This window comes from Quercus lobata, unplaced genomic scaffold, assembly GCF_001633185.2.
Source record: "Quercus lobata isolate SW786 unplaced genomic scaffold, ValleyOak3.0 Primary Assembly Scq3eQI_2000, whole genome shotgun sequence".
NCBI lineage: Eukaryota > Viridiplantae > Streptophyta > Magnoliopsida > Fagales > Fagaceae > Quercus > Quercus lobata.
Genome location: NW_022154722.1, coordinates 47,284 through 74,379, shown reverse-complemented (window position 1 = coordinate 74,379; position 27,096 = coordinate 47,284). Strand labels below are relative to the sequence as shown.

General features: G+C 34.3%; 1 protein-coding gene, 1 long non-coding RNA gene and 2 pseudogenes across 10 annotated transcripts; 3 read left to right on the top strand and 1 right to left on the bottom strand.

The window, feature by feature from the left end:
* Positions 1-4,929: 4,929 nt before the first annotated feature.
* Positions 4,930-6,957, top strand: LOC115973128. 2 transcript variants are annotated; one of them, XR_004087615.1, is made up of 4 exons: positions 4,930-5,111; positions 5,604-5,803; positions 5,985-6,061; positions 6,165-6,957. It is a non-coding gene; the product is annotated as an uncharacterized LOC115973128 (long non-coding RNA). The 2 variants fall into 2 exon arrangements; XR_004087614.1 differs by having other exon boundaries at positions 5,565-5,803.
* A 6,421-nt stretch (positions 6,958-13,378) lies between these two features.
* On the top strand, positions 13,379-21,643 carry LOC115973126 (putative disease resistance RPP13-like protein 1). 8 transcript variants are annotated; one of them, XM_031093363.1, is made up of 11 exons: positions 13,379-17,754; positions 17,893-17,954; positions 18,440-18,506; positions 18,659-18,709; positions 18,819-19,001; positions 19,196-19,572; positions 19,869-20,023; positions 20,099-20,469; positions 20,739-20,919; positions 21,097-21,227; positions 21,317-21,643. In XM_031093363.1, exon 1 carries the CDS (start codon positions 13,544-13,546, stop codon positions 17,696-17,698), a length of 4,155 nt encoding a protein of 1,384 aa, XP_030949223.1. In that variant the 5' UTR covers positions 13,379-13,543; the 3' UTR covers positions 17,699-17,754; positions 17,893-17,954; positions 18,440-18,506; positions 18,659-18,709; positions 18,819-19,001; positions 19,196-19,572; positions 19,869-20,023; positions 20,099-20,469; positions 20,739-20,919; positions 21,097-21,227; positions 21,317-21,643. The 8 variants fall into 8 exon arrangements, with proteins under 8 accessions (XP_030949223.1, XP_030949226.1, XP_030949227.1 ...); XM_031093366.1 differs by lacking the exon at positions 18,440-18,506 and having other exon boundaries at positions 13,379-17,737; XM_031093367.1 differs by lacking the exon at positions 18,440-18,506 and having other exon boundaries at positions 20,185-20,469.
* Positions 18,704-22,082, top strand: LOC115973125 (annotated as a pseudogene).
* A 1,551-nt stretch (positions 22,083-23,633) lies between these two features.
* LOC115973131 lies at positions 23,634-26,855 on the bottom strand (annotated as a pseudogene).
* Between the last annotated feature and the right edge of the window lie 241 nt (positions 26,856-27,096).

Genomic DNA, 27,096 nt, shown 5'->3' with positions numbered 1-27,096 from the left:
ACGACACACATATTGTGCCTATATAAAGGCTTGCTCTTATACGATTTATACACAGAAGTATTTAGCCCTATCCGAAAAATCTTAAACAAAAAAAAAGTATTTAGCCTATAATAATAATAAATATAGTGTCCACTTTGATTGGGACAAGTAAATGTTGTCTCCATATGTCACATGGACAATTCTTGTATCATTTTACTTTATTCACTTAAGATAATTGTACATCATGCTTTAGTGTCAAAAGCCTTGTACTTTAATTGGTTGACACCTTCTAGTGTATTAATAACGTTTATGGTTCAAATCTCCCCTCTTTCATTATAAATAATATCAAATTATTAAAAAAAGAAAAAAAAAATCTTGTTTTTGATATGTGACTCACCATAGTATGTTAAAATTTTCAAAATAGTTTTGCTCTAGCTAAAATTTTATTATTAAACTTTCACAAAGTTTAAAATACTACTCTAATTAAAATTTTGTTGTCAAAACATTCCAAAAGAATTATTATTATTTATTTTAAATTATTTTAATAGTCTAACATGACTTTTTATTTGGCCATGTTATATCATGACTCAAAGTAAGTGTTACATGTCATAAAATACTCAATATGTTCAAGATTTAACTTTAATTAAAAATTGATTCTCAGAAAAAAAAAAAAAAAAAAAAAAAAAAAAAAAAAAACTTTAATTAAAAATTTTATTACCACAATATTTAATATAAAATAAAATTAAATAAGTTCTGGAGGGGAGATTTCCCCCGCAAGCCGTTTGTCCTCTTTGGGGAGCCAGGCCCGCAAGGATTTGTTCTCGTCCCCGAGTGTAGGGCCATGTGTAGTAGTGGTACACTCATGGTCGCTCCAGAAGCTTATAAACCATGAGTGAGGCGCATCTCTAACCGATGTGGGACTCTGCGGTTGGTACGCGAGGACAAAGTCCTTGGCTGCCCCCTAGCCCTACACTCGGGGACGAGAACAAATCCTTGCGGGCCTGGCTCCCCAAAGAGGACAAACGGCTTGCGGGGGAAATCTCCCCTACAAGTTCTATTGTTTGTTTTAAATTATTTCAATAATTTTTAGCTTCAATAAAAACTTAGTATTTTTGTCACATATCTTAAGATAAAATTATTGAAGCTAAGTTTTTAAGGACTAAATAAAAACTATATTCCATTAATTATAATTATTTAAGGACTAAATAAAAGTTTGAACCGTTGAAGCGAATTGAAGCCTAATTATATAGGTTCTTTCATTCTGCTTTTCAATTCAGGAAAGGAATAAAGTATAACTACAGTGAGGAAAAATGTGATAACAATATAAGCGTACAAAGCCTAATTCTCAATTTTGGGCCTAAACCCATCTACTATGCCTAATAATGCTTCTTGAGCAGAAATCACCCTCAGAAATAATGTCCTTCATTTGTGTGATAAATGTTGTATTTCACATTACTATACATGAATATAAATCTTCTATCTCACTTTAAGTATTTCACTTTATTAATCCCTATTCAATGTAATATGTTAAAAGAAACTTCAATTATTTTATTAAAAAAGAAAAAAAATACGTAACAAATTATAATTGATGAAATATAAGATAAAACATTTGAAATATGATTGATGAGCATTATTCCCTACACACTCATGTTTACACTCACTTGCACACTTGAATACACACAAACTACACAAACAGAACACACACAAATAGTAAAAAAGAAACAAGAGTTCTTAAACCGCCTGGCCAAGACAAAATAAGAGAGTTTTAACTTCTTTTTATTTATTTATTTATTTATAAAAGATATTAAAAATTATATATAATTATTGTTCAGTCTGGGACCAAAAATTGAATTTTTAAAAATTAGGACCGGACTCAACCGGATACCTTAGAAAGTTAGAAATCTTTTTTTTTTTTTTTTAAATTATTAGTGGAGAATAAATGGATTTTTTTTTTTCCTTTTTGGATTTTGGTCTTCTTAAGAAGGGCAAAAAAAATATATATATATATATATATATATATATATTTTGAATTTTAATAGTTGTCAATTTGATTTCTATTATTTTTAATTTACAGCTAATTTGGTCGCTACTGTCAAATCACAAATTTTCTCACATTTTCTTACACTTTCTTAGTAAATAAACAAAAAAATACAAATCAAATTTACCAATTTCTAACTCTAGTAAACACAAATTAACTTAGCAATTAAAAGAAACCCAAATTTGGACCTAGAATGACTGCAAATTAAAAATAATATGAACCAAATTGATTATAATTTGAAAATAACAGTTGTGTCAGATTGATTACTACCAAAATGCATAGATCAAATTAACACTAATCCCAAATGTGGGGACCAAAAAAAAAAATATATATATATATATATATTTTTTTTTTTGCTACCCAAAAATGGGAGTTAGGTAGGCTACACCAACTCTCGGGCAGTGTGCTCAAGTTTAGACCCGCGGGCCAACCCTTAAAGATGTCCACCAACAAAAGATTGCTAGTAGTGAGACTCGAATTTAGATGAGTTAAACGAAGTATCAGAGTCATACCAACTGAACCATCCTGTTGGCACCAAAATAATATTTTCTTCTTATTAAGATTTGGAAAAGAAGAAACATACGGCAGAATTACCCCAAACGTAGGGCCAATATTGTGCAAGGCTCTTGACGATTTGGGCCCTTTATTTTCTTTATATGGTCTAAATTTGGATTGTTGTCGCTATAAAAAAAAGGGCTTCATGCCTAGTACTCTTGTGATTACTACTTTATGGTGCTACGGCCCATTACAACTCAAATGAATACTTTTCATTTCTATTCGGTTTAATCAGATAAACAGAGAAACTAGGATAACAATCTTATATTATAATTCAACTAAAACACATATGAATGATCCTTTTAGTCGGCAGATTTAGTAATAAAAATATAAGAATTAATTTTCTAAAGGGAATTTTATGAATTTAATTGATTTTGCATGCTTATCAAAAAAATTTTTTTTAATATTTTGCACGAGACAAAATTAGTCAATTAATTCGTATAATGTGTTTAATGTGCATGAAGTCTACGATAAATCAAAAAATGATATACAATAAAATATTTTTGCATTTTTATTGTTTCTGTGACTGAGACTGATTTGTGAGTAAGACATGGGTTCCAGTTAGCTTAACTAGTAAAGTCTCTAATGGTTAAATAAAATATTTGAGATTCAATCCTTGCCTATACCAAAAATTAATTAGTATTTTGGTTTGATGATAAAGAGTTATTATCATGAACGGATGTTATATGTTGAAACTATCTTAAAAAAAAAATTGTGAGGAAGAGAATGAAGAGGCTGAGAAGAAGGGAGAGGAAGAGATTTGTGAGGATGAAAATGAAGAAGAGATCTGAACGTGTAGGTAGCTAAGTAGGATTGGAAAAGTAAAAATAATTTAAATGAGTAGATGAGAACAATTCAAGATAGGAGGTAAAAAAAAAAATTACAAAGAGATAAAGCCGGGATAATTTCAAAAAAAAAAAAAAAACTGTGGAGAAAGGGAAAAAAGGATTGGATGTGCGCTAAAATTTTTTAGCTTTTGGTAATATTTAAAGCTATTTTACCTATTTTACCACCTTATTTTATAAAACATCCAACATCAATGGTTTTATTTTAGTATTTAATCACTTAAAATAATATAAATAAAATAATATATCTACCACAATAAACAATAGTCACAACTATAACCACATGTAAAATATATTACGTTGCTTTAACATTTGAGCTACAATGCACAATTATAGATGGTTGTGCACGGTAGCTAATGAGTTAAATTTTTTACTTATAGCACCACCAATATAGCATACTTTTTTAATATTGCGATGTTAAATATAGCATTTTAGTAATTTTACACTATCAATATGGATAATCTTAGGAATTTAAAACTTCTTTCTACCATGCAATTTACCACCGTCACTTTCTCTTCAACGGTACTTATTGATTGATTTTTTTTTTTTTAATTATAAAATAGGCTGAGTTATAACTTATAATTCTTATTTTCTGGACCCTACTTTCAACTTTAGATAAAGAGCTACAAACTTAATTACTGCTACTCCAAGTTTGTTAACAATTTCTTTAATCTTTTAAAAAAATATTGTTCATACTGCCTATGATTTTTAGGTATTGGGAATAATTATGAATTAATGTCATCTTTAACATAAATTTTAGGTATAACAAATTATTATTGGTGTTGGATTTTTTTTTGACTTATTTAGAGCTTACCACGTAGGTTTGAAACTCTCACATTTTTCCACATCATCACTATTAAAAAAAAAAAAACCTATTTTCCATTATTTATCCACCTAATACTTCTTCTAAAATGTAAAACTAGAACCTAATAATCTATATATCTATTTATACTATAAAATCAAAGTTTCTGACTTTTTTGTTTCTGACTTTTCTTGGAACTTCTTTAGAGCTTACCACGTAGGGTTTGAAACTCTCACATTTTTCTATGTCAACACTATTTAAAAAAAAAACAAAATAAAAAGGTTGCATTAGCAGACACCGTTAGTAGCAGTTTATTGTGTTAACAATAGTTTTTTGACTTTCTTTTAACCGTTTTTTGTCTTTTTTTTTTTTTTCAGCTTTATGTCAATATTTTTCAGCTTTATAAACTATTGGATCAATCTCATAGAGAGAAAATAAATATTAAAATAAACTCTAAGACCAGTTTTTTGTCTTTTTCTTTCATTTATTCAATTTTTTTATTAAATAAGACCAACATTAATCTGTCCTTAATAAAGTGCTTGTTAACATTTCTCTCAGAAAAAAGAAAAAAAGAAAAAAAAGAAGAAAATATTTTTCACTATTTATCCACCTGAAACTTCTTATATTAACTAAAACTAGAACCGGATAATAAATAAATAAATAAAAAAACTCTCCTTCCCCAAAAACTCATCTCTCAAAAACGTGAAACCCCAAAAATTAACACTCTTGAAAAAACACTCTTTAGCGTAAAAGAAAAACCCAAACTTAAAAACCCTATTGAACCCATAGCCAACGCATCAATTGCTTTTCTTCTCTCTCCATCCAGTCTCTGTCAACAAAGCTTCCACCTTTGCCGGTCTTCTTTGTTTACCAGTGGGGTCTGTTGTTTAAGGTAGTTCTGCTTTTCTCTATGAATTTATGTTTAAAAAATAGTGAGAAAAATTGAAAACTGAGATGTCAAAGTTTCATCAAGTAGAGTCCAGGTAGATAGTATTTGGGAAAACCCAGATATAAATTGTTGTCAATATAATCAATAAATTTATTGTTGTTATTTGCTGGGCTTATTGAGTTGTTGCTTCTGTTTTTGTCTCTTAATGTAATATATATATTTTGTGGTCTTTGGTGAACTGCATTGGATTAGTGATGTGAAAATTAGTTATAATTAATACCGATTTTGGTGCCAAAGCATATGAGAAAGTGATTATTGGTATATGGGTTGGATGAATTTACAGTTTCTAATGGCATTATTCATTAGAAATCAAAAGGCATATATTTTACACCTTCATTCAAAGCTTTTTAAGTTTGCATAGATTTTTAAGTTCTCACAGATTGTGTAATTATTAAGAAAATATGTGGGAGAGCTGTAAGACGCCAAAGTATGCAGGCAAGGAAAGCTTAGTGGGCTTAGAAGGGAATTGTGAGGCAGAGCTGTAAGACGCCAAAGTATAACTACCCTAAAGTTCTTGCAGTCCATTGTAATTAGTCAAGTCACAGGGTAGCACAAGAATATTTGGAATGGTGGAAGGCACTTGGAATTAAGATGGAAGGGAACAATTGCAGAATTGGAAAGACAATATAACAAGGGTATGTAATGCGGCAAGAACTGGCTTATTCTATTGTGAACAAACTCCCATAAAAAATCTGTTTCTCATTTCTCTCATTATAGAACATTAGTCTTCTCCCCGTCTAATTAACTACTTTACTTAATTGTCTTTAACTTATTTTGTCTTTTAAGTTATGGGTGGCAAAATGTTATGATTTTCAGATAGACTCAAATAATCAAAGAAGGTGGGATGATAGTGTTTTGTCAAAGGAAAAGGCAGATGCATTGTTTATGAGTAGGTAAGAGGCCATCCGGTGGGGTCCTTTTGCTTTATGATCTTATGATTATACATTTCTCAATTTTGGTTCAACTACTGAAGTTTTCGACTGAAATTGTTTTCAGAAGTCAGCAGATACGGATTGAAAATAGTAAATGGAAGATGGAGGCTGGACCAATGGGAAGAAGAGAACTTGAATATTTGGACTCGGCTTTGGCTTCAAATCTAAGACAAAAAGATGACAATAGAAGAAAGCAACTTAAGCTAAGAAATGTTAAGGGACAGAGTAAGTTGGAAGGATTGGATTCTCCAACATTTGTTCCCAGAGGATCAATTCATCATAGAAAAGGCAATGCTCATTGGGAGACCATAATTCTTTGTCAAGCTCGCCTGTTGTTCCAACTTAAATGAATGCAACTGAAAGCTATTCACCATATAAGAATAAACTGTTTCTCATATCCTCTATTACTACTGAAGTGCCAAGTGGGGGTTGGATTGGCAAGACTAATGGTTTCTAGCAAAGATCTCCAAGCTCGAAAGGCCTTCTGGGTCCTATAAAATCCAGTCAGAATGTAAAGGATCTCAGCTTTAACTTAGAGTGCTCATTGCAGATTTTGGATAGACATGGCTTCAGATGATTTCAAAAGTTTGGTGCAAGAAGAGAACTTGGTCAGTGTGTCAGGTTGGAGTGGAGAACATAGCCTATAATTTAATCTAGTTTGAATAGTTAAACAACGGGATGCATTTTTTGTCTCATCATCAAATGAGTAGCTCACTATAATCTTGCATTGTAATTTAATCTAGTTGGAACTCTACTCTACTACTCCTCCATCCAAACTAGCCATTAAAATGTATTGAGGTTTGGGTTGTATGAGAGGTACTTTTTAGAATGTTTGATTCCAATGAATAAGTGTGTAAACCACAGCATGCAAAAAAAAATATAAATCTATTTTACATTACCAAAATCTACTTTATTTATTTTAACTACTCACTTTTTAAACACATCCTACATCTCTTTATTTTTTTTCCTATCCAAATCCAACTACCACTCAAATGCCCAGCAGTTTTCACACAAAACCCTACAACCACAGCCACTGCACCACAAAGCCCAACAACACCACCACCACCACCACACCCCCCCCCCCCCAAAAAAAAAAAAAAAAAATCCTCAACAACCCATGCAAATGACTAGTGCCACCACAACTACAATAGGGCAAAATCTATGCAATCTGGTATAGTTATACCAATCCTTTTACTACCTTATTTTTTTTCTATCCCACCAGACTTTGCTCATAATGGATCTTTGACCTAACCTAAGTTTTCAGCATTATAATCTCTACCAAATGTTGCTTCTCAACATAATACATTTTTCACAAACGGCATTTACAAAGAAGGCACTTTTTGGATAAGTTTAACTCCAAGTGGAGTAGAGGATCTAAATGGGGGCTAAACGTGGGCTAAATGTGACTAATGTAGATATATTCAGACCACAGTAAGTAGAATGCATCAAAGAGACCTGCATTGATGGTTCCTTTTGCACGTTTCAGTTTGTGTGCCAGAAGCCAGAAGCTGAAGTCTATGCTATAGTCTGGTATGTATGTTGATATATGGGGTTTGGATTAGTAAAGGGACGCATGGAGCACCATGCACCGCTCAATATATACCATAGTATAATCTAACCCCATACACACAAACAAAAACTAAGACAAACCATTTTTGTCCACTACATTGAAGGAGGAAGAAATACTCTCATCCGAAAAGAGGTAGTAGCATTAGGCAAGGTACTCAAATTACTGGAAAAGGAGCATCCACATCCATGTGCATATGAAGCACATTTTCAAGCGTAGGATAGTGCATTACAAACACCACCAAAATTATTGGGTTGTCACATACTTAGAAAGAAATTGAACAAAAAAAAAAAGAAGAAAATTCCACAATAATGGGATACTTTTTTTTTTTTTTTTAGAAACTATAATCGGATACTCTATTTCATCAGTTTCCAGCACAATATCAAATGTTATAAATTGTGCTAGAAATTGGGCCTAGGTTAGCCCAATCAAGGAGCCATTATGAGCCCAACCAAGTTGAAGGGAGCTTACTCTTCCAAGCTATTATAAGGGATTAGGGGTGGCAAATGGGCGGGTTGGGTCATAAATGGGTTGGGTCATAGATGGGTTGGGTGTATAATTACCCATTTATCCATTTATGACCCGTTTATATATAAATTAATTATCCATTACCAACCCAACCCATTTAATTAGTAACCCACCCATTTAACCCAATATGACTCAAATACCTCTAAAACTACTTGAATACCCTCTTGACCTCCAAAATACCCATAAATACCTAAAATGATGCAAATACCCCTAATCTTCCAAAATTACCAATATACCCTTGGACATCCAAAATTATCCCAAAAATCTCTAAAATTATCCCAAAATACCCATGAAACCTCTAAAATGTCCAAAATACCCCTGATATCTCAAAAATCACCAAATATGCTTAAAAACCACTAAAATGACCAAAATACCCCTGATATCTCTAAAATCACCAAATATGCTTAAAAACCACTAAAATGACCAAAATACCCCCTAAAACCCATAAAATGACCAAAATACCCTCAAAACTCAAAAAATGACCAAATACTCCCGAAACCTAAAAATTACCAAAATACCCCCCAAAACCTAAAAAATGACCAAAATACCTCCAAAACCTAAAAATGACCAAAATACCCCCAAAACCCAAAAAATGACCAAAATACCCTTAAAACCCAAAAAAATGACCAAAATACCATCAAAACCTAAAAATGACCAAAATACCTCCGAAACCCAAAAAATTACCAAAGTACCCCCAAAACCCAAAAAAATGACCAAAATACCCTCAAAACCTAAAAATTACGAAAATACCCTTGAAACCCAAAAAATTACCAAAATACCCCCGAAACCTAAAAATGACCAAAATACTTCCAAAACCCAAAAAATGACCAAAATACTCCCGAAACCCAAAAAATGACCAAAATACCCCGAAACCTAAAAAATTACCAAAATACCCCCAAAACCCAAAAAATGACCAAAATACCCCGAAACCTAAAAAATTACCAAAATACCCCCGAAACCCAAAAACTGACCAAAATACCCCCAAAACCTAAAAACTACCAAAATACCCTCGAAATCCAAAAAATGACCAAAATACCCCCAAAACCTAAAAATGACCAAAATACCCCCGAAACTCAAGAAATACCAAGTACCCTTGAAACCCGAAAAATGACCGAAATACCCTCGAAACCTAAAAATGACCAAAATACTTCCAAAACCCAAAAAATGGCCAAAATACCCCCGAAACCCAAAAAACGACCAAAATACCCTGAAACCTAAAAAATTACCGAAATACCCCCAAAACCCAAAAATTGACCAAAATACCCTCGAAACCCAAAAAATACCAAAATACCCCCAAAACCTAAAAATGACCAAAATACCCCCAAAACCTCAAAAAATACCAAAATACCCCCGAAACTCAAAAAATACCAAGTACCCTTGAAACCCGAAAAATGACCGAAATACCCTCGAAACCTAAAAATGACCAAAATACTACCGAAACCTAAAAAATTACCGAAATACCCCAAAACCTACAAATTACCAAAATACTTCTGAACCCTAGAAATTTACTGAAATACCCCGAAACCTAAAAAATTACCGAAATTCCCTCGAAACCTATAAAATGAATGAAAGACTGTTAGAACCTTTAATTTGTCAAAAATATCCTTGAAACATCCAAAATACCCTGAAACCTCTATTTCGGTAATTTTAGATGTTTCAGGTGTATTTTGGTCATCTTACATGTTTAGGGGCATTTCGGTCATAATTTGGGTTTCATGGGTTTTATCGATCATTTTTTTAGGTTTTGGGGTTATTTTGGTCATTTTTTTTAGGTTTTTGGGGGGTATTTTGATCATTTTTTAGGTTTCAGGGTATTTTGGTAATTTTTTTTTAGGTTTCTGGGGTATTTTAGTTATTTTTTAGGTTTTAGAGGTATTTCAGTCATTTTTAAGGTTTATGGAGTATTTTGGTAATTTTTTAGGTTTAAGGAGTATTTTGGTAATTTTTTTGGTTTAGGGCGTATTTTGGTAATTGTTAGGTTTTGGGGATATTTTGGTCATTTTTTTAGGTTTTTGGGGTATTTTGGTCATTGTAATAGGTTTTGGGGTTATTTTAGTAATTTTTTAGGTCTTGGGGTATTTTAATCATTTTATAGGTTTCAGAGGTATTTTGGTCATTTTTTAGGTTTCGGGGGTATTTTTGGTAATTTTAAGGTTTCAAAGGTATTTCGGTCATTTTTAAGGTTTAGGGGGTATTTTGGTCATTTTTTAGGTTTATGAAGCATTTTGGTAATTTTTTGGGTTTTTAGGGTATTTTGGTAATTTTTGGGTTTTGGGGATATTTTGGACATTTTAGAGGTTTTGTTGGGGGGGATATTTTGCTCATTTTAGAGGTTTTGGAGGTATTTTTCTCATTTTGTGGGTTTTGGGGGTATTTTGGTCATTTTTGGGTTTTGGGGATATTTTGGACATTTGAGAGGTTTTGGGGATATTTTGGACATTTGAGAGGTTTTGGGGGTATTTTGCTCATTTTAGAGATTTTGGAGGTATTTTGGTCATTTGTGGGTTTTGGGGGTATTTTGGTCATTTTTTGGGTTTTGGGGGAATTTTGGTCATTTTTTGGGTTTCGAGGGTATTTTTATCATTTTTTGGGTTTTGGAGGTATTTTGGTCATTTTTAGGTTTTAGGGGTATTTTGGTCATTTTTTTGGGTTTTGGGAGTTTTCTGGTCATTTTTTTGGGTTTTAGGGGTATTTTGGATATTTTTTGGGTTTTGGAGGTATTTTGGTCATTTTTAGGTTTCGGGGGTATTTTGGTCAGTTTTTGAGTTTTGGTTGTATTTTCGTAATTTTTAGGTTTTAGGGGTATTTTGGTCATTTTTTGGGTTTCAGAGGTATTTTGGTCATTTTTTGGATTTTGGAGGTATTTTGGTCATTTTGTGGGTTTTGGGGGTATTTTGGTCATTTTTTGGGTTTTGGGGGAATTTTGGTCATTTTTTGGGTTTCGAGGGTATTTTTGTCATTTTTTGAGTTTTGGAGGTATTTTGGTCATTTTTAGGTTTTAGGGGTATTTTGGTCATTTTTTGGGTTTTGGGAGTATTTTGGTCATTTTTTTGGGTTTCAGGGGTATTTTGGTTATTTTTTGGGTTTTGGAGGTATTTTGGTCATTTTTAGGTTTTGGGGGTATGTTGGTCAGTTTTTGGGTTTTGGTGGTATTTTAGTAATTTTTAGATTTTAGGGGTATTTTGGTCATTTTTTGGGTTTCAGAAGTATTTTGGTCATTTTTTGGATTTTGGGGGTATTTTGGTCATTTTTAGGTTTCGGGGGGTATTTTGGTCATTTGTTGGGTTTTGGGGGTATTTTGGTCATTTTATGGGTTTCAAGGATATTTTGGTCATTTTTTTGGTTTTGGGGGTATTTTGGTAATTTTTAGGTTTTGGGAGGTATTTTGGTCATTTTTTAGGTTTTGGGGGTATTTTAGTCATTTTTTGGGTTTTGGTAATATTTTGGTCATTTTTTTAAGTTTCAGGGGTATTTTAGTCATTTTCTAGAAATTTAGATTTTATGTTGTTTATTTAAATTTTAGATGGGTTTAGTGGATATTAGTGGGATTATCCATTTAGACCCATCTAATTAAATAACCAAATGGGTCTTTACCCATTTAACCCAAATATTCAAATGGGTTGGGTTAAGACTTATCCAAATAAGGTGGGTAATGGGTGGGTTCATGGATATGGATAAAAATTGCCACCCCTATAAGGGATTAAGAAAACCGTATCATTAAACAACATGACAAGGTCACTTCAAGAAGAATTTACTATTACAACAACTTGATTAACTGAGATACACATCCTAGTAGTTTCGAAAGTACCTGCATTTTCACTAACACTAAGATCATACCACATACCAACATACGATCACTGCCCCCAGGATACTTAACATTAAGTCTAGTACCTAAAACCCAATCTTTAACGTGAGATTAATGCACAAAACATTATGGACAAAATAATATCAAAAAGAGAGAATCAAATTAAGGTTTAAGTTAGTCTAACCTCTCAAATGAAAGCTAAACTTCCCATAAGATCCACCCACTTAGATCTGGAATCCAATTTCAACATCAAGATGTCAATAAATTGAAATATGGCAGCTCATGTACACAATAGAAAACAATCATAGTGGTTGGAACAAAAGTTTTTGTAAGTAACAAGTGAAAACTCAGTAGTATCTATGAAAACAAACTCAATACATTAAAATTGCTCTAGCATTTCAAATTTGTCGTCTTCAGCAATGCTTAAGCATAATGAAAGCAATGTAAAAGCCTACGTATGTGTTTATACTATGCTCATAATTCCTACATGTTAGGACTTAGGATTCTTCATCTCAAACTAAGTAAATAAAAAGCAGTTTAACAACAGTACGCATATGTCTATCCAATTCTCATCATCTTTTCTTAAAATTATATATATCTTACATTCATAGAATAGGTCTGTTTTGGCACTTCCTAAATTGACAATGATTGATGCTCATCTTTTTTTCTTTTTTTTTTTTATAACATTTTCATAATAATTTCGTAACAAATTCTAAACAGCCAGTTATTATTGGTTGTTATAGGTGGGTAAAAATGTAATTTAAGTGGTGAATTAAATTAGAACGAAAAACAACTTACTACTATAATTTGTTATGAAAATATTGTAAAGTAATGGCTATTTTCAAACTTTTTTTTTTTTTTTTGTCATAATGCAAGTTATGGATACAATATTTTTACAAAAATTTTGCAATAAAATCTATGTAATTGTTTTTTTTTTTTTATATAAAATTATGTAACAAGTTATTAATGGTAGATAAGGGTACAATATTTTCACAAAAATTTCACTATAAAATCTATATAAATTTTAAAAAAAAATTTATGTGACAAATTGTTAACGATAGATTAAAAAAAAATTGATATTAATAGTAATTCCAAATAAGAATTAATAATAATTTGCTAAATAAACTTCATCCTAAAATTATTGTGAAATTAGGGTGTCAACTGTGTACTTCCTCCCAAAAAAAAAAAAAAAAAAACGGTGTAATAAAATATCATAATATTTTCATAAGAGTCTTTGTTTTTAACTGTGGTTAGTCCGGTTTAATATTTTATTAATAAATTTAATTTTCTTTTGGCGTCCACACCACGCTATTATGATATATTTTATTTTTAATTTCCATTCCATTTATTTTTTCGACTTTTTTCTCATCCACCCGTTTCTTCCTAATCTCATCAAATATCTTCTCTTTCCCTTTTCTTCAACTTTCACAGCGCAAAGTAAACCTCTTTCAGTCTTCTCTCCGAACTCAATTTTCCGATCAGGAGTGTCACTTTGGTTATTTCATTTCATTTTCAGTATTTCCTTGTTTCCCACGAGCGAACCATGTCTGTAATTGGAGAGGCTGCTTTATCCGCTTTCTTTGGGAAGCTGTTTGACAACTTAACTTCCTATGATCTGCTGAAGTTCTTTCAGGAAGAGAAAGTCGATGCTGACCTCAAGAGGTGGAGGACAACTTTGATGAAGATCCATGCAGTTCTGGATGACGCAGAAGAGAAGCAGATGACAAACAGGTTCGTGAAGATCTGGTTGGATGAGCTGGAACACTTGGCCTATGATGTGGACGACATCTTGGACGAGTTTGCTACTGAAGCTTTGGGACGCAAGTTGAACCCTGAACCCAGCACAAGTAAGGTACGGAAGATCGTTGATGCTTGTATTGGTTCGAATCGAAGTTTTGCTACCTCAATGCGGTCCAAGATTGAAGAGATTGATACAAGACTGCAAAATATAGTGACTGATAAGAAAGATCTGGAGTTGAGAGAAAGTACTGGGGGAACTACTAGAACAACCAGATCAAGGGTGCCCACAACTTCTTTGGTGAATGAAGGTCGTGTTTACGGCAGGGAAGAAGATAAAAAGGCTATTGTCAAGTTGTTGCTGAGTGGTGAACTGAGTGATGCTCAACTCTCTGTGATTCCCATTGTTGGTATGGGAGGACTTGGGAAGACAACTCTTGCCAAACTAGTCTACAATGACGATGAGGTGAGCCGTTATTTTGATTTGAAAGTATGGGTTTGTGTTTCTGAAGAATTTGACATTATAAGGGTGACTAAAGCAATTCTACAATCTGTGACTTTTGGGCAATTTGATGCTAATGATTTAAATTTAATGCAAGTCAAACTAAAGGAAACATTGTTTGGTAAGAAGTTTTTGCTCATTTTGGATGACGTTTGGAATGAAGACTACGACGGTTGGACTGAACTACGTAGTCCATTCGAATTTGGGGCTCTAGGAAGTAAGATTATTGTCACAACTCGGAATTATGGTGTTTCATCAACAATGGGAACTACTCCAACCTATGAGTTGAAAGAGTTGTCAAGTGATGCTTGTTGGAATCTATTTAGCCAACATGCATTGGGGACAACAGATTATACTGCACATCCAAAACTCGAAGAAATTGGTAGAAAAATCTTAGACAAGTGTAAGGGCTCACCTTTGGCGGCAAAAGTACTTGGAGGCCTTTTACGCACTAAACATGATCATGACGAGTGGAAAGATGTATTAGATAGCAAGATTTGGGATATTCCAGAGGAAAAAAGCAGCATTTTTCCAATTCTTAAATTGAGCTACCAATATCTCCCTTCGCATTTAAAGAGGTGCTTTGCTTATTGTTCACTATTCCCAAAAAATTATGAATTTGAGAAGAAAGAGTTAGTTTTGCTATGGATGGCAGAAGGTTTTTTCCAAGAAACAAAAAGAAACAAGTTAATGGAAGATCTTGGTGATGAGTGTTTTTGTGATCTCCTTAGGAGATCATTTTTTCAACCATCAAGCAGCAATGGATCACTCTTCGTCATGCATGATCTTATCAATGATTTAGCTCAATGGGCAGCAAGAGGCTTGTGCTGTAGATTGGAAGACGTATTGGATGGAAATAAGCAATTTGAGATTTCTACAAAGGTACGTCATTTCTCTTACCTTCGAAGTTTTTATGAAGGCATGAAAAGGTTTGAAGACTTCCCCAAAAATATGCATTTACGGACCTTCCTACCGCTACCAATAAATGAGTTGGGCTACTTAACAAACTACATTTCTAATTGTTGGCTACCACAATTAAGATACATGAGGGTATTATCTTTATGCGGATATCAATTTGTTGAGGTACCAAGTTCAATAGGTGATTTGAAATATCTAAGATACCTAAACCTTTCTGATACTAATATTACAAGTTTACCAGAATCAATAAGTTCTTTGTACAACTTGCAAACATTGCTATTGAAAGGCTGCAACCGTCTAATAAAGTTACCAGAGAAAATTGGGAATCTAGTCAATCTTAGGCATCTCGATATTACAAATGTGAATTCAATTGTAGAAATGCCAGTGGGAATAAAAGAATTAAAAAACCTACAAACATTGTCTAATTTTGTTGTTGGGAAAGATACTGGATCTAAGATAGGAGACTTGATGAACTTGGAGTCTCTTAAGGGAACACTTTGCATTTCACACTTAGAGAACATGCTTGACGTTGAGGATGCAAGAAGGGCAAATTTAATTGGTAAGAAGAATTTAGATGTATTAGTGATGAAATGGGAGTCTGAGCTTGATGATTTGCAAGATGCAAGAGCTAGTGTAGATATTCTTGAGATGCTACGACCTTCGACAACAGTGAAAGAAATTTCAATTGATGGCTATGTTGGTGCAAAATTCCCAACTTGGTTTGGACATCCATCATTTTCTAATGTGGTGTGCCTACGGATTGAGAGGTGCAAAAAATGTACATCTTTACCTGCAATTGGACAATTACCATCCTTGAGAGACCTTGCCCTTGTAGGATTGTCTGCAGTGGAAATCATTGGTCGTGAGTTTTATGGGGAAGATTGCCCAAAGCCTTTCCGATCCTTAGAGGCACTTTGCTTTGAGGATATGCAAGAATGGAAAGATTGGATTCCATGCAAAGTTGAATATGAAGAATTCTCTCAGTTGCGTGAGCTTTCTATTTCTGAATGCCCTAAATTGCAAGGAAAATTGCCTCACCATGTTCCATTATTGGAAAAAATTTCTATTAATGGATGTGAGCAATTGGACGTTTCAATTCCAAACTTCCCAAAGCTTCATGCATTAGAAATTAAGGGATGTAAAGGGGTGGTGAGCAGAAGTACAGATGAGTTATGCTTTCCAAAGTCAACTATTCTTTCTATTCCATATGTGAAAAGCTTGACGGAGGAGTTCATGCATGGGTTAGCTAAGGTGGAAAATCTAAAGATAGATAATTGTAAGGAGCTAACATCTTTGTGGCAGGATGAATTCAAATCCCTTATAACGCTGGATGTAAGAGATTGCTCAAGCCTTGTCAACATCAGCTTGACATCTACTTTAAGGACACTAAATATTGAGGGTTGTAGTGGTTTGAAATCCTTGTCAATCTCTAGTTGTACATGTTTGGAAAAGGCAAGCATTTGGAGTTGTAATTCTTTGACGTTGATTTCAAGAGGTCAGTTGCCTCAAAATTTGAAAACGCTAGATATAAGAGATTGTGAGAATTTGCAGTTTTTGGTAGATGAGGGAGAGGCTTCTTCTAATTCTTCTTCTCTTCTTGAGGACTTGTCTATTAAGCACTGTCCATCTCTAAAATGCTTATCATCAAGTGGCGACCTACCTACCACGCTTAAACGCCTTCAGATTTCGTCATGCGTAGAGTTCACATCCTTATCATCAAAAAACGAGTTACCTACAGCTCTTAAATACCTTTCTGTACGGAGCTGTCCAAAGATGGAGTCAATAGCGAACAACTTACCCAACAATGCGTCTCTTGAATTTGTTCATATCGGAAGTTGTGCAAAGTTGAAATCCTTACCGGTGGGCCTGCACAAACTCTGCCACCTCAATTATATTGGGATAAGCCGCTGCCCTAGTTTTGTTTCCTTCCCAGATGGAGGGTTACTCCCCACCAGCCTGAGAAAGCTTTCGATCCAATACTGTGAGAAACTGGAGGCCTGGCCCAATTGCATGCCGAACCTCAATTCTCTTCATATCGTCAATTGTCCAAGCGTCATATACTTTCCAGAAGAGGGTTACCCCACCAGTCTAACATCACTCTCATTTGGCGGGGAGAATATCTGTAAGCAAGTCACTGTGTGGGGATTGCAGAGACTAAACTCTCTTACGTCACTCTGTATTTATGGTGGAATTCCAGATTGGCAGTCGTTTCCAGATGAGCAAGATGGGAAGCTGACGATGACGCTTCCTTCCTCTCTTATCTACCTAACGATTTGGAGCATTCCAAATATAGTGATTCTATCTTCAAAATGCTTTCAAAATCTCTCCGCTCTTGAACAATTGGTCATCAGAAATTGCCCTAAACTCGCATCCCTCCCAGAGAAGGGTCTACCTCCCTCGCTTCTGCAACTTCATATTTACCAGTGTCCATTGCTGAAACAACACTACAAGAAAGGTGGGCGAGAGTGGTCCAAGATAGCCAACGTCCCTTACATTCACATTGATGGGAGTTTTGTCTTTGAGGTGGAGGAGCAGCAATAAAATAATTGTAAAACAAAGAGCAATATTTACTTATAATAGTTACTCCTTCCATCCAGGTACAACATTATTTGGTTTCATAATATTTCTCATTACATTGTTGACATCAAAAGCAGAATACAACAAAATCCTCTATGTTTGTATATGAACAATACAATTTTAATAATTCAAAGCCTAACCCAGGCTAATTCTTGCAGTGTTGCAGCAGAGACTAGCTTCTGAACCACTAAACGTTATATTGGAATTTCAAAACACGGAGGTAAGTTAAATTTAATTATTTTCCTCTTTTAACAATTGAACTTCTGGCACTATGAAATTTTAGAGTCAAATAGTTTGTAATTTATTTGAATTATGTGAACACTTTATGCTCGGGCAGGCAGCTATTTGATAAAATGCCTAAAAGAGATATTGTATCGTGTTTGAAATTTTTTACTACCTCATCAATATCTCATATACTTCGTAATTTATTTAAGTTATTGGCTTGGCTATCAGCTGTGATTTGATGATTGCTGTCGTGTTCCACAACACGATGATTAGTAAATGTGCACATATTGGCAGGAGGCCCATTTAATACTTGCTTGTCCAGATTGTCACTTCAAACGTATATCATGCCTTATGCAGATGGCAAGTATTTTATAACTATAAGTCTGTTAATATCATTGTTTCCTCAAAATGTGTACCCACCAAATATTAGTTTGATATTGACTATTCCATAACTTATGTTGATCTTGACCACTTCATTAGAGGGGGAGGGGCAGCAATAATTGTGCAAATTAGAGAGGAAAAAAGTTTTGATATTTACTCCTTCTAGGTACAACATAAATTCGTTTCATAATATTGCTCATTACATATTTACACGTCCAAATCTGAATACAACTAAGCCTCTGTGTTTGTATTTAAAATACAATATGATTTCAATAATTCAAACCCCAACCCAAGCTCATTGTTGCGTTGTTGCTGCAGGGACTAGCTTCTGACTTGATAAACCTTCTATTGGAATTTCAAAACATGGAGGTATGTTAAATTTTGGTTACCATATGTTCAATTTATTTTGCCTCATCAATATCTCTTATAGTTAGTAATTTATTTGAATTTTGCAAACCCTATATGCTCGGGCACACAGCTGTATGATAAAATGCCTAAAAGAGGTATTGGGTTGGCTATCAGCTGTGATTTGATGATTGCTGGCTACATATCTTGTTTTGCAACATGATGATCAGTGGATGTGCACAAAATGTAATTTCAAACAAATATTGTGCCTTGCATCAATTGATCAAAGCATTGTCACCTGTGCTGTAGATGGCAGGTATATATATCAGAACTTAAATTGCATGCATTATTGATTCGTATTCTCTGCAATATTTTTTTTTAACTGGTTAAAAATCTATCCTAAAGTGCTCCCCCTGGAACTCATTTTACAGTACTAATTGGCTCCTATTTGGGTGGAGAGATGCTCTTTGGATACTGATCTTACTTATTCAATTATTGTTGTGATTGTAGCCACTCTTTGGGGTATATGGAATGCAGTTTTATAGAGCCATGCTTGAAGGAAAGGATGTCGATGCTTCTCAAGCTCTTAATTACTGCAAGCATGTGGTCACGATCTGTCGAGAAGCAATAGCTGGGAATCATTCCCTAATGTAGCTTTAAACCTCCTGTCTACAATTGGGAACTATTTGTTGAATTTAAGATCAAATAGGGAACCGAATTTCTGATCAAAGCATGCTGACTTGTCCTCTTCTTGACCAGAATTTAAGGCTTTGTCCCTGAGTCAGAGACTCTGACTTAGTATCCAGGTTGAAGAGAAAATGAATTTCTTGATGTGGTGAATCTTGTTTGATTTGCTGAATACCACTAATAGATGATACTGCAGATTGGTAAGAAATTATAAAATTTCATTCACATTCTACATAGATGTACTAATGTACATTTTCCAAAGCATTAATTTCTTGGCAATTTGAGAAACTAGACAATTGCTTCTCCAAAGTGGTTTTGAGGTTCTACCTTATTCTTATTAGCATCCATTTTTCAAATCTTACATGGAGTAAAAGTTTACAAGTCAATTGTCATTTAGTTCACTGACTAATCTGCTCCATTACTAATCAATAGTATTCTGTATTGGTATTGGTCTTTTAACTTCTTTTTCTGATCTGATGCATGTATGTACTGCCAGAAACCACCCTACAAGCAAAGTTGCAGAATCAATCAAAACGACAAAACCTTCTGAGACCAATGAAATTTATTGGTTCTCCAATGGCTAAGAAGAAGAGCTGGTTCAACATATTGCAGAGGTTCTTTATAAGATAGACAAAATCAAAACAAGAAACGGTAAAGTAATTTGCTTATTTGTTCAGCTTTGATCTTTGATTATGTTCCTCACTGCTAGAACAATTATCATGATAGGAGAAGGAAATGGATTTTTGGAAGGCTTAAGATTAAAAGGTTATCCTTGCTCACTGCACCATCATCATTAAATGAAAAAAATCTAGGTGAGGCTGAGAAAGAGCTAATCAAGCATGCTCTTGCTGTGGCCCATGCCACCACTGCTGCTGCTGAAGCAGCTGTTACAACTGCTCTAGTTGCTGCTGAGATTGTCCAGTTCACCAGAACTCCTCAATATAACCATCAATGTGTAAATGACATGGAAGAGTTTTCAGTCATTAGAGTTCAAGGTGAAGCCCCTCAGTCCAACTATCAATGCGTGAGAGAAATCCATGAATTTGCTGCCACTTGAATTCAGTCTGCCTTTGGGGGTCTACCTTGTGAGTTTAAAGGTGATCTCTCTATCTCATATCTCCTTCCTCAAATTTTATTTATTCTCTGCTAATTGACATGTGTTGGAAACTATATATATATATATATATATATATGATATTGTTCTGCCTATAAGAAGGAAACATATTTCTGGAATTTGGTACTGACAGCAAATTTGTGTCAACTTTTAACTCTAATAGCAGGAAAAAATAAACACAAATTAGACCTGTTTTTTTAAGTTCTCACAGATTGTATAATTTTGATAAAAATATGTGGGAGAATTTTGCAGGCAAGGAAACTTTGTGGGAGGCAGAGCAACAGGATGCCAAACTTTAACAACCCTAAAGTTCTTGCAGTCCATTGTAATTATTCAGTCACAAGGCTGCACAAGAATATTTGGAATGGTGGAAGGCACTTGGAATTATGATGGAAGTGAAAAATCGCAGAATTGGAAAGACAAGATAACAAGGGTATGTAATGCAGCAAGAAGTGGCTTATTCTATTGTGAACAACACAACTCCCATAAAAAATATGTTTTGATCTCTCTCTTTCAAGAACATTAGTCTTCTGCCTGTCTAATTAACTATTTTACTTAATAGACTTTAACTTATTTTAAGTTATGGGTGGCAAAATGTTCTGATTTTCAGATAGACACAAACAATCAAAGAAGGTGGGATGACAGTGTATTGTCAAAGGAAGAGGCAGATGGCATTGTTTGAGTAGGAACGAGGCCATACTTAAGAGAGAATGGATAAAGGAATAGTAGTTTACCCATTTGGTAAGGTCCTTTTGCTTTATGATCTTATGATTATATATTTCTCAAATTTTGGTTCAACTACTGATGTTTTCGAGTGAAAATATTTTCAGAATTCAGCAGATAAGATAAAAAAATAGCAAATGGAAGATGGAGGCACTGGTTGGACCAATGAGATACACAAATTACCTTAAGCAGAGAACTTGAAGATTTGGACTCCGCTTTGACTTCAAACCCAAGACAGAGAGATGACTATGAAAGAAGGCAACTTAAGCTAATAAACGTTAAGTGACAGAGTAAGTTGGAAGGATTGGATTCTCCAATATTTGTTCCCATAGGATCAATTCGTCATGGGAGGCAATGCTCATTGGGAGATCATAATTCTTTCCAACTTACATGAATGCAACTGAATCTGCAAAGGCAAAAGCAAGATCAATGAGCTTGCCAAAAATAAGGCCCGAGAATATCAATACATGCTTTGAAAGATATTCACCATACATGAATAAACTAAAATCCTCTATTACTACTGAAGTACCAAGTGGTGGTAGGATTGGCAAGACTAGTGGTTTCTAGCAAAGATCTCCAAGCTCAAAAGGTCTTCCAGGTCCAATAAAATCCAGTTGGAAGGAAAAGGATCTCAGCTTCAACTCAGATTGCTCGTTGCAGGTTTTGGATAGACGTGGCTTTGAGTGTTTTCAGAAGTGGTGCAAGAAGCGAACTTGGTTAGTGTGTCAGGTTGTAGTGCAGAAAGTCTGTAATTTAATCTAGTTTGAATAGTTAAACAATGGGATGCCATTGCACCTCATCATCAAATGCATAGCTCACTGTAATGCTACATTGTAATGCATTGTAATTTAATCTAACTGAAATCCTACTCTACTCCCCCCTCCATCCGCTGCACCACAAAGCCCAACAACCACTCCAAAAAAACTCAACAACCCACGCAAATGGCCAGTGCCACCACTCGTGACCCATCAACCCCGACGCACCCTTGGACCTAGCAACCCACAACCAACAACCCCACCACAAAACCTAGCAACCATTTCTACTGTTTCACTGATTCCAAAAAACCATGGTTACTTTGCCACAAACCCAGCAATCCATGCATATTGCCAATGCCACCATTCTTGACCCATCAACCCCATGACTCTCGACCCAACAACCTTCTACAAAACCCATCAACTACAGCCAAATCAATTTGCAAACCCACATCCACCACAACACCACCTCCACAATCCCCGTCTCAAATCCCCAACCCCTCAACCTTACATGATGCAGAGCCCTATATCCTCCATTGCTAGCCCAAAAGATTTTTGTCAATGTAATTGGATAAGAGAGAGAGAGAGAGAGAGAGAGAGAGAGAGAGAGAGAGAGAGAGAGAGAGAGAGAGATGAATAAAATAAGAGGGGAAATGATTTGCATATTCTACGGTGGCATTCTATGTACCAGATGTGAGGAATGGTCTAAGCCTCTTAACCCCCCATACACAAACAAAAAGTAAGACAACCGTATTTGTCCACTACAATAAAGGAAGAAATACATCAGTGAAGAGGTAAAGAGCATCCACACCCATGTGCATATGAAGCACATTTTTAAGCGTAGGATAGTGCATCACAAACACCATCACACTTATTGGGTTGTTACATACTTAGAAAGAAATTGAACCCCAAAAAGAAGTGAAAATCCCACAATAATGGGATACTCTCTTTTGTCAGTTTCCAGCACAATATCAAGTGTTATAAATTGTACTAGATATTGAGCCCAGGCCAACCTAATCAGGTAGCCATTATGAGCCCAACCTAGCCGAAGGGAGCTTACTCTTCCAAGTTATTATGAGGGATTAGGAAAACCATATCATTAAACAACATGGCAAGTTCACTTCAAGAAGAATTTACTACAACAACTTGATTAACTAAGATACTCATCCTAATAGTCTCCGAAGTACCTGCATTTTCACTCACACAAAGATTATACCACATACAGCCACTGCCCCCAAGGTACATGACATTAAGTCTAGTACATTAAACCAGATCTTTAACTTGAGATTAATGCACAAAACATCGTGGACAATATAGTATCAAAATGAGAGAATCAAATTTAGGCTTAAGTTAGTCTAACATCTCAAATAAAAGTTAAACTTCCTATAAGATCCAACCACTCTGATCTGGAATCCAATTTCAGCATCAAGATGTCAATAAAGTGAGATATGGCAGCTCATGTACACAACAGAAAACAATCAAACTAGTCCAAACAGAAGCTTTTGTAAGTAACAAGTGAAAATTCAGTAGTATCTACGAAAACAAACTCAATACTTAAAAAAAAAAAAGATAGCTCCAGCATTTCAAATCTGCTGTGTTTAGCAACGCTTAAGCATAATAAAAGAATGTAAAAGCCTACATATGTGTCTATACTATGTTCATAATCCCAACATATCAAGATTCTTCATCTCAAACTGAGTAAATAAAAAGCAGTTTAATAGCAGTACACATATGTCTATCCAATTCTCATCATCTTTTCTTAAAACCATATTTCTTACGTTCATAGAATAAGTCAGTTTTGGCACTCCCTAAATTGACAATTTTTGGACATCCATCCCTATCTTTCTCTTGTTGTGTACACTCTTTGCAATAGTAGGCATCAGAAATTCCCACTCCTCCACAAATAACACAGCGACCTTGAAAGGATCCGTAGTTGCATTCATCACAAACTCAAACAAGTGTGCAAGGGCGCACATAGGAATCACATATTACACACTTCCCATCACATTTCTCACAAAGTCGTCCAATAGCAATTCCTGGCTGCTTCCGGCACATAATCAAATCTGGATGATGCTTGGCCATGCTTTCCGCTACACAATCTTAGTTTCTGAACAAGAATGAGTAAAGAGAGTGTTAAAATCCATGCTTGGCATATTTAATCAAGATATTTCATCAGAAAGACGTAAAATCTCAACTACAAACAAAAAAGAAAACCTATAAAGATTAAATTAGGGGTTAATTGTAGCTAGAAATTATGATGTCATTAGTAGATCTCAAACCTATATGATAAGTTGCAATGTCCACCCTAATCTATAATTTTTTAGTAATAAATGCCCTAATTTGAGATTAATTTGCAGTGTGCATTGTGCACCTACATTTTAAATTAGTGACCGGATGGATCTACAAATTACTGTGCACTAATCAGTTAATTTTGACAGACTACAGCACCCACCACCCAATATGCCCCATAATCCTATATCCAGCAAAACCTTTCCCTAAAACTTATAGGTGAAATTTAAAACCAAGCGACAAGTCAAAGCTCTCTTACTTTCTTTTTTTTTTTTTTTTTTCTTAATCAGTATGTCATAGAATCAAATACAATTAAGCAAGTTGCATGTTCCTTATCCTACTGCAGACGGGCATAAAACTAACAAATTCCAAAAGCAAACGGGAAAGAGAAGATGAATATGGTGATTCAAATTGGTGTAAAAAAAAAAATGGTGTCAAGATAAACTTCAAATATTTCCTGATAAATAATTGTGCATGGGCAACAAGAGAAACAAACTATTGCAGTCAAACACATTTTCAAACATTAGTCCAGGATGGACAAATTCTACAATTATAAAAGATTGGCAGAAAATTTAAATTAAACACACAAGCATGTTCATGCATAACTCAACTTTTCAGCCAAATTCAAGAATGGCAGAAAATATCCTCTTCAGGTTATGCATCAATCATTCCTCTTCCAAAACTATGCAAGCTACCAAATCAAGTTAGCTAGAAAAATCAGGTCAGAAATGAGATTTTTTTTTTTTTTTTTTTACTGGGGTCAGAAACTAGTTAGAAATGCAATAAGTTTCCTTTTTTTTTTGGATAAGTAAACTTCAGGTAAAATATGTTTCCGTATACACATTACACATATTTACCAACCAGTCAAAGTTTTTCCAATCCTAATCAAAATTAAGGGTTATGTATCATCACACTACAGCAATAACTGCCTAAAACAATCACCATGGTCCATAAGCCAAGTCCTACAGTTATGAAACCCACATGTGATACAGAGGATTAGGTGATTCTTCTTGTTCACCCCAAGTCCATATGACATATAATGGGTACCACACTCAAAATATCAACTGTAAACCACTTGAATTTTGGGCCACTAATGAAAACCAGGATGTTATCAGGTCCTCAGGTTCCAAGCAATGTATAAAATCAAAAGACCCACTTCAAAACTAATTAAACAAGAGTAATAAGTCCATTTCATTAAATTTGCTTCCCAATATTTAACATAAACAATCATACCACCCACCCTCGTCGGTGAAATGGTACCTCCCCATGCATGAATTGCTTGGGGGATCAAGGGGGAAGAGGTTCAAGCTGCAAGGTCAGCAGCACATATTAATGTATATATTTCTAACAGCCTAAAAATTTAACCCAAACAATCATGTTTCTTAGTCATCAAACGGCCAAGTCACATCAACAGCATATCCTCATTCTGCATATAGAAGAAATCCATATCCCAAGTAAAAATGTTAAGATATTAACAATTATTGTCATAAAAATAAAACAGAAAGACACAACTTAAGAACACATGAAAAGCAAGGTGCAGCTTAGTGACACATGGGCCATCATCAAATTATTTCTGACAGTTCATAAAACTATAGAACTCAATAAATTATTATTATTATTGTATCAGATTAAAAGAGCCCTAAAAACCTACCTTGTTCTACAAGCATTATTTGCACCACTAGTTTACCTATCAGGAATATATATATATGCACCACAAGTTCACTGACACAAGCCCTTCATTTAGAATAAATTAAAAAATAAGAAAATATGACAGTGACCTCAACAGGCTCAGGCCTCCTAATAATCACTTCGAGGTTAGTACTAATGAGAATTTTAGAATTTTATACAACAATAAAGAGGCCTATACCACATATACATCTTTATATAGGGCTCAAAACCAAATTCATAAGGAAACCATAACACAAAAAGGAAATAAGGTTATGACTAATGAGACTCCTATAACATTTTCTCACTGCTAAACCAATCAAATAGGAAAAAGTACAAGTATTTTTCATTAGTAATTTACACAAACACAAGGTGGATCTTGAACTCACAACCTCACCCTACACCTTGCTCTTGCAAACCAAGAAGTGTCATTTGAGCTAAAGCTCATTAGCCCAAAAATCACACCAATGTAATCCATTTCCCATTCAAAAAACAAAAGCTAAAAACAATGCAGCCTAAAACCTCATATTGTAGCTCCAGAATAACCCACCCACAACCATGTTTTTATCTTTACACTTTCTTTGGGGAATTTCATCAAACACTTAAGCGACACTTTCCCTATGCTATTACTTCGAAACAAATTTGATAACTTTCATAACCCATCTAGAACCCAGACAAAAAAGAATCAAACTTTAAAGAGAACATTGAAAATAAAGAGTGTACTAGTGGTGAAAGCATCGAAATATTGAACAAAAATGGATGTGTGGGTGAGCCACTAATCACTATCACAGAAGCAAATGCAAAACCCCAAATCCGAGAAGAAAGAGAGGAGGTACTGTAGTACATACCAGGAGGATTGATCGATCTCTTTTAAGGTTTTATGATTTTCTCAGCCTCTGGACTCTGTGGTCTGCTGTTTAGTTGTTACTTGTTAAACCGAACAACATCTGTCCTTCTTATATTTTTTTAGGGAACTTTATTTATTTATTTATTTTGGATAAATAATATTTTTTATAAATAATATTGTTAGCAAAAAAAAAAAATTTATTACAAATATATAACATGAATATAATTTGTTGTGTCACTCAATACAATTACGTTATTGAAATTAATTATTAAAAAAATTAAATTATTGTACTTTGAAGAACTATATCTAGATTTTACCATGCTATCATGGACAT